General features: G+C 35.9%; 2 protein-coding genes across 2 annotated transcripts; both read left to right on the top strand.

Annotated features, from left to right (window-relative positions):
- Positions 2,915–3,454, top strand: LOC109131277. Its single transcript, XM_019242001.1, has one exon. The coding sequence runs from the start codon at positions 3,034–3,036 to the stop codon at positions 3,226–3,228; it is 195 nt and encodes a 64-aa protein (XP_019097546.1). The 5' UTR covers positions 2,915–3,033; the 3' UTR covers positions 3,229–3,454.
- Positions 4,480–7,440, top strand: LOC104777863 (pollen-specific leucine-rich repeat extensin-like protein 2). Its single transcript, XM_010502188.2, has one exon. The coding sequence runs from the start codon at positions 4,611–4,613 to the stop codon at positions 7,293–7,295; it is 2,685 nt and encodes an 894-aa protein (XP_010500490.1). The 5' UTR covers positions 4,480–4,610; the 3' UTR covers positions 7,296–7,440.

Raw genomic sequence — 8,280 nt, 5'->3', positions numbered from 1 at the left:
CATAAAAAATTGTCGTGGGAGGTCCACAACATTTAGCGTACCAGCCGGCTTCCACAACTCCCGCAATCATCGGCTAAGGACCGAGATCGGGACGTTCCGACCAAGAACCTTAACAATCATACAATTCCGCCACAAACCATTCATAGCATCTAACACCTCCTTCCCTATTATGACAACCGGTTCACCATCCTCACCATCCGGAAATGCTAAAGACACTCTCTCCGCCACAAACGTTGCATCAACCACAACCTCTGGAATCAGTCGTCCTCCTACGTTATTTCCCACCACTTTCTGAGCCCATGTCCCCGGAGCATCCGGCGGATCCCCTATTGGCTGATCTTTCCCACCAATATCTTCCAGAGTTGCATCCTGCTCGGCTCTGCTCAAAATCCTAATATTGCCGCCACGCTCCATTTCAACAGCATATAAGAACTTTTTCCGCTAATTTTGGTGCTTGGTTGTAGACTTTAGTTAAGGTGTCTTTGTTTACAAGCACATAAAACAATTAAGGATCCTTCGACGCATTAGATAATGGATCACTGGATCATTATCGTTGCCTAATTTCGGTGGTTTCTTTAAGAATTTAATCCGAGAATACTTCAATTGAGATCTTGTACTAGAAAAATAAGATTCTAATTATATTTTTATGATTTAATGTGGATTCTTTAGTTGCGTGATGTCCCATACAAACTTAATACTGTATTTAATATTTTCTCTATTATATAGGGTAATCGGATAAAAAAAACTATGAGAGAATTGGGGTTTTAATTACATTTTGAAAATCAAATCAGCCGGGACTCATAGTCATAGAAGAAGTGTTTTTGTATCAATTCCAATTTGGTTGATGTTTTACGGGTTCATATGTGAATTTCTTTAAAGGTGTGTGCTACATATACATTCCAAAAATGTGGAACAGAGAAACAAAATTAGATTTGACCATTCTACAAAAAAAAAGGATTAGTTATTAATCTTTATATGTCAGCACTTTATAAGAAATGAGGACCAAATCGATTACACTTTAGAAGTTTAGAACTAGATATGTCATATGTGTCACTGTCATATTTTAAGCTAAGTAAATGTCACATAAAGGATCATATCTGCACAGATCAAAACTTTTTTTTTTCTAAAAGGAAATAAATCAAAGATTAAATCTTTGTCCCACAGCTCTCATCGTCCCTGTGGTGATAATATTTCGTCCTGATCCTACCCCACCTAAACCACAGTATCACAGCGATGCATGCCTGATCTCTTTCGTTCTCGTAATTTGATCATAATTAACATAAATATTCACGTGAGTTACACATGAACTGATGAAAGTAACTGTATAACTACATTTATCTCCTATGATAAGAAAAGAATGGTTCTACGTTGGTACAAAACAAAGGCATACAAAACAAAAAAAAATCATTTTTTTTCTTTCTGCGTTTTCATATGTGGGTTGATCCTATTCCTACTTTATGTTAATTTTTTGTTAAGAAGAAAACAGAAAGGCGGTTATTAATAAAAATTTAAAAACATGCCGTACCCGAAACATATTCAACGCTTTAGCTGATTTGATAGAATTAATAATATAATCAAATGAGGATTTAGGTAATCTTTCTACTTTTATAAACGTATGATTGCGATATTCCTGATCCTATCATCCCGTGAATAATAATAGTATTTTCAATATCACATATATAGGACTGAGATATATTTCCAAATCTATTAGGGAAAGCATATAATGTAGTACTGTAATACGAGGGATAGTAACAGTCACTAGTAAAAGCAAGTGGGGGTATAAGTGTGTACCATGTTCGAATTAAGGTTTAAAACATTCTTTCTTTCTTTTTTGGTTTTAAAAATTCTTGTTTTGCGTTAGGTTCATACACTATTTTAAGTCTGGGTCTTCTTTCTTCGTAACCTCTTGTGAACCTTGGTTTGGTTTATGGAGAGTGTGTATCATGAACGTATAGATGCATTCTTGTTTTTTCCTTTTTATAGGTTTGTCTACCATGGTGCGCAAATTGCGCTGCGCAATGCATCAGCATGCTCCATGTATATGCAGATATAAATGATATTAAAAAATTAGTACAATTAATTTAAACCGACCACCCAACTGCATGTATCATTTGGCTAAAGATGCATGATATGAAAACGAATATGACTCATATATCTTGGATGTGATTAGTAATAATTTTAGAGTAAAAAATTCAGTTGAAAATAATATTACTAATTCCTCTACTTATTTACCAATCAAATTGAAAACTTAAAAAAATGATTTTAGCTAAAAAGGAAAAGGCAGTAAAACTTTCCCATAAAAGAAATAGAGTATAGATATTATTCTAAAATTCACTTTTTCATTTATTTGTTTGTTTCCTCTAATTTATTCACATCCTCTATTTTCCACCAATCACAATTTTTTTTACTTAAATAACTATGAAGTTATTAAGTTTTTTTTTTGTGAAAATATAATTTACTTCAATATATAGAATATCTTATTTAAATTCAGAAATTCTAATTAAAAATCAATATCAGCTTGATATAATTTTCCATTAATTGTTTATTTTTTGTTTTCTTGTTTAAGGGGTTGCTTTTGTTTTATTACATTTCAACCTTAACTAGTTTGCTTGTCTATTTACACAATACGGTATATTCTCTGTATGCGTATTCGATAAGGTTATACACATAACACATATCTTTTTCTTTTTTTTTTTTCTAAAGATTTTCATACACATATCTAAAATAAACGCCCCCTACGTATTATTGGCTCTTCATGTAAACCAAGAGCCAACGAAGCAAGCATCTTCCAAAGAAAAAAAAAAAAAAACCTTGCTGATAATTGCTTGCAAGTTTCAAGCCACGTGGTATTTTAATTGGACCATTCAAATAAAATTAAAATATAGATATTTGCATTATATATATAAGTCTTGGTTTTTGCATGTAAAGAGACTTCACAACGACGAGCAAGGTCTCCGGATACGCGGAAAACAGTGAAAAGAAACCAAAACTCATATTTTTCAAGAAGAAGAAAATTATTGTTCGTAGTCTACAATGGTGACTCTAAAAATGGAGATTTGCATCGAGTTGGTGAAATTGACCGTAGATTTCGTCGCAGCCATTGCAGAATCAATCGAAGTAGCTTTCCGCCACCACCGTCCTCCTCCGGTGATTCAATATTCTTCGGGGGTGAATGGTCGCCGGAGTAATTACACCGCCGTTCCCATTCCTCTCGTGGGGTTTCTGTAATTAATGTATTCTTTCTCTTATATATATACATGGTTCTTTTGTTTTTTGTTCATCTTGTTCTAAAATTATTAGTACCGTACGTCATGCCTCGATCTATCACGTTGTGCTTAGGACAAAAGCTATATATGATTTGTATCGAAGATCAAGATGTGGTTTGTGTATAAATCAAAAAGATCAATAAGAGTTTACGTGCACACCCGTGAATATATAAAAAGCTTAGACGTTACCAATCGTGTATATATTTTGTTTTTTTTTTAATGTATATAATTTTGGTTATTCATAAGATCGATCTATAAAGAAAAATTACTGTTGTAATGCTCGATTTGTACAGAACATGTGTTCACACTAACAAGATAGATCTGATATTGAAGAAGGCAGAATGTTATTATATTTGGGTCATAGACTATGACTCATAGTCGAACAACGATCGTGGCGATATATTTTATTTCCACTGGACAAACACCAAAAATAATTGTCTTATCCATGTTTGAGATTTAAGATTAGGTTTTTGTTGTGTGGTCTCCACACCAAGTAAACGTGTCGGGTACATTGTTATCTATTTTTAGAATATATGTTTGTTATTATATTTCTTGTTTTTGACGAATCATGGTCCATCTTTGATCCATCATCAATGCACAATTCTGCTCTCGGCCCCTACCGAAACAGCAATTGATATACGTACCTATGCGAACACAAAGTTAAATTTGTAGTACTTGTTGAACACAAAGTTCAACAATAACGCTGATATTTAACATGAAACTGTTCTTGAATTAATTAAGTGATACCGTACGTAGCATGAAATAATATTTACTGACTTTGAATCACTAAAATTAGGAACGAAATGGGCAATCACAATGGGGGTTATATTTTTGCTGCTCTTAAAATTTTTAATCACTATATTATTTATTTTTAGTAGAATAAGAAGTTTGAGAATATTAATTAAAATATTTTTCTCCAATGGTGGATTTTAATTTTGAGTCTCTTAATTTGAAATAGTAACAATCTTCAATACGTTGATACAATAAAATAAAAACAGTCTTGAACAGAGCTGTATTATAAACACTGTAGAAATCAGTCATCAAACCATTTCAAGTATGGTAAAAACAAGAAAGTTGTTGACAACGTCAACGACCTGAATTAGTTATACCATTTAAATTTCCAAATTAGCAACATTGATTTACTATTTTTATTAGCTTGTTAAACAAAACTAATTTTACATCTTCTTAATATAGCTTCCGAGTCTCAAAACAACACATTTTCAAAATCTATTTTTCTTTTTCCTTTCTCTTATAACACCTTTCATTCATTCTTAAACTTTATTTTCTTCAAAACTCTTTTATTAAGCAACCTTGGGTCTTTCCCAAGGTTCCTCATAAAATAAAATGATTAGAACAAAATTGGAGAGGCCTTTAGGCTGCCTCTTTACCCTCCTTCTATTCTCATATGTCGTCGTCGCCACTTTTCACGACGAACCTTCTTTCCCAGAAGATGCTGATCTCACAAACGACCTAGAACAAAAATGTTTTAGCATCAGTAAAGTTGATCCTAACCTCAGATTTGAAAATGAACGTCTGAAAAAAGCTTACATTGCTCTTCAAGCGTGGAAAAAAGCGATTTACTCTGATCCGTTTAAAACCACGTCTAATTGGGTTGGTTCTAATGTGTGTTCTTACAATGGAGTTTATTGTGCACCAGCTCTAGACGATCCTAGCCTCAACGTTGTCGCTGGAGTTGACCTTAACCATGCAGATATATCCGGACATTTACCACTAGAGCTTGGTCTTATGACCGACCTAGCTTTGTTTCATATTAATTCAAACCGGTTTTGTGGGATCATCCCCAAAAGTTTATCGAAACTCGCTTTGATGTACGAGTTCGATGTCAGCAACAACCGATTCGTCGGTAAGTTCCCTGACGTTTCACTTTTATGGCCGTCGTTGAAGTATCTTGATATCAGATACAATGAATTCGAAGGAAGTTTGCCGCCAGAGATCTTTGATAAAGATTTTGATGCTATTTTCTTGAACAATAACCGATTTGAGTCGTTTATCCCCGGTACAATCGGAAAATCAAAAGCATCAGTTGTGACATTCGCAAACAACAAATTCACTGGATGTATACCAAAATCGATTGGTAACATGAAGAACCTTAATGAGATTGTCTTCACTGGAAACAATTTAACCGGTTGTTTTCCAAACGAGATTGGTTTGCTTAATAATGTGACTGTGTTTGACGCGAGCAAGAATGGTTTTGTTGGTAGTTTACCTTCAAGTTTGTCCGGTTTAGCTAGCATTGAGCAGTTGGATTTGTCGCATAATAAGCTGACCGGATTTGTTGTCGACAAGTTTTGCAAGTTGCCAAGTTTGGAGAGCTTCAAGTTTTCTTATAATTTTTTCAATGGAGAAGCTGAAAGCTGTGTTCCAGGGAGAAACAATCAGAAACAGTTTGATGATACAAACAATTGCTTGCTAAATAGACCGAGTCAAAAGTCCGCTAACCAATGTTTCCCTGTTGTTAGTCGTCCTGTGGATTGCAGCAAGGACAAGTGTTCTGGAGGTAGCAACGGTGGCTCTAGTCCATCACCAAATCCACCAAAGACGTCCGAGCCAAAGCCATCAAAACCAGAGCCGGTTATGCCAAAACCTAAAGAATCACCTAAACCAGAACCACAAAACCCATCAAAGCCCGAGACACCAAAAACACCAGAACAACCTACACCTACACCTCAACCACCAAAGCATGAATCTCCTAAACCAGAAAACAAGCCTGAGCTACCAGAACAAGAGGAGTCTCCTAAACCAGAACAACCAAAGCCAGAGGAGCCACCTAAGCCTCAACAACCACTGAAACCTGAGCATCCTAAACCGGCTTCACCACCAAAGGAAGCACAAGCACCAACATCGGAATCAGATGATCCATACGACGCATCTCCAGTTAGAAAACGTCGTCCTCCGCCACCACCCAAGATAGAGGAAACACGTGTACCACCACCGCAACCACCAATGCCTTCCTCACCACCACCGCCACCGGTTTACTCACCACCTCCACCAGTTTACTCACCGCCGCCTCCAGTTTACTCACCACCCCCTCCGGTTTACTCGCCACCACCACCTCCGGTTTACTCGCCGCCGCCGCCTCCCGTTCATTCTCCTCCTCCACCCCCACCGGTCCACTCTCCCCCTCCACCAGTTGCTTCTCCTCCGCCGCCATCACCACCACCACCAGTTCACTCTCCTCCACCGCCACCAGTTTTCTCTCCACCACCGCCATCACCAATATACTCACCGCCGCCTCCAACCCACTCACCACCACCACCGCCAGTATATTCTCCGCCTCCACCAATGTTCTCACCACCACCAACACATATAACAACTCAACCACCAACCGAAGCTCCTACTCCTGTTCAAGCCCCAACCCCAATCACTGAATCATCCCCAGTGCCAACTCCTTCATCAGAATCATATCAAGCACCCATTCCCATTTTGTCACCAAGTCAAGCTCCAACACCGGTTCAAGCTCCAACACCGGTTCAAGCCCCAACCCCATCGTCTGAAACATCCCAAGCCCCAACTCCATCATCAGAATCAAACCAATCACCAAGTCATGCTCCAACACCGGTTCAAGGCCCAACCTCATCCTCTGAAACATCCCAAGTACCAACTCCATCATCAGAAGAATCAAACCAATCACCAAGTCAAGCTCCAACACCGGTTCAAGCCCCAACCGCATACTCTGAAACATCCCAAGTACCGACTCCATCATCAGAATCAAACCAATCACCAAGTCACACTCCAACACCAATACCTGAACCAGTTCAAATCCCGACACCAATCTCTGAACCGGTCCATTCACCAGCACCATCAAACGAACCGGTCTCATCTCCAAAACAATCAGAAGAAGTTGAAGCACCAGAACCATCACCCGCCACACCATCATCACCATCATCTGACAAAACTGTTCCACCACCAGTAAACAAGGACGATGGTGACGACGGTGATTTTGTCCTACCACCACACATCGGATTCCAATATGCATCGCCACCACCACCGATATTCCAAGGATACTAAAACCAGTGTGGTAGTGACAATGTTACCCATTTTAAACATTTATGTCCATTTTTCCAATTTAATTGTTTGTAACAAAAGAAAAAACTAGCAAACGATCAATGTAATTTTTTTAGTAGATGATATCTTAGAAGAAAACTTTTCTATGTTTTTTTTTTGCCGTTTTATATATATATATATTTTTTTAATCGATATTTTATAAATTTTATATATTAACCTAAAAGCAATTTTTTTTTGACAACATCGTACAAAATTAGCTTAGATAAGCCAATTGATAGAAAACTCGTTTATATAGGTAATTTGATGCGACTCTACTCTAGCACGACGCGTCAGCTTGTCTGCAATACTATTCCGAGAAGCAAATTATAATACAATATATATGTAAATATCAATATTCATACAAATGTTTAACTCTTTTTGTTTTGGTCAAATAAAATAAATTGTGTAACTCATATAATACATTATACTATAGCTACATATACTCTAATACACAATACATATTTAATATTCTACAATTCTTTCATAAAATATTTTAAAATAATCCATAAATTATGATAATTTGTTTTAAAGTAATATATATTGAAATAATTTAAAATAATTTTTATAATATGTATTGAGATTAGGTTAACGAGATTCTTTGTTTATTAAACTGTTTAAATGTATAGTATCAAAGAATGAATATATAAAAAAATGTTGGTAAAGAAATAAGATAGGTTTTTAAATTTATTTTTATAAATGAGTATTAATTATTAGAGGATCCATAAACAAAGTTTACAAGCCCAGGCCCAAACGATTACAATAACCCCTAGTGATTTTTCTTTTTTTTTTCTTAATCAAGAAAAATTATAATATCCGTTAAAAAGGACAAAAAGTATTAATTATATATCGGAAAAAGGAAAGAAAAATTAGGTGGAAAAAAAAAGAGTAGGTGGTGGGGACGGTTAAGCTTTTAATTTAATTAACAAAAAAAAAAAAAAAAAAAAAAAAA

The sequence above is a fragment of the Camelina sativa genome, chromosome 3, assembly GCF_000633955.1.
Source record: "Camelina sativa cultivar DH55 chromosome 3, Cs, whole genome shotgun sequence".
In the NCBI taxonomy this organism is placed as follows: Eukaryota; Viridiplantae; Streptophyta; class Magnoliopsida; order Brassicales; family Brassicaceae; genus Camelina; species Camelina sativa.
The sequence above is the reverse complement of the archived record's forward strand: the minus strand, read 5'-3'. Positions and strand labels throughout refer to the sequence as shown.

Coding starts and splice junctions, on each gene's coding strand:
- LOC109131277 (XM_019242001.1), top strand. CDS start 3,034: ATGGTGACTCTAAAAATGGAGATTTGCATCGAGTTGGTGAAATTGACC.
- LOC104777863 (XM_010502188.2), top strand. CDS start 4,611: ATGATTAGAACAAAATTGGAGAGGCCTTTAGGCTGCCTCTTTACCCTC.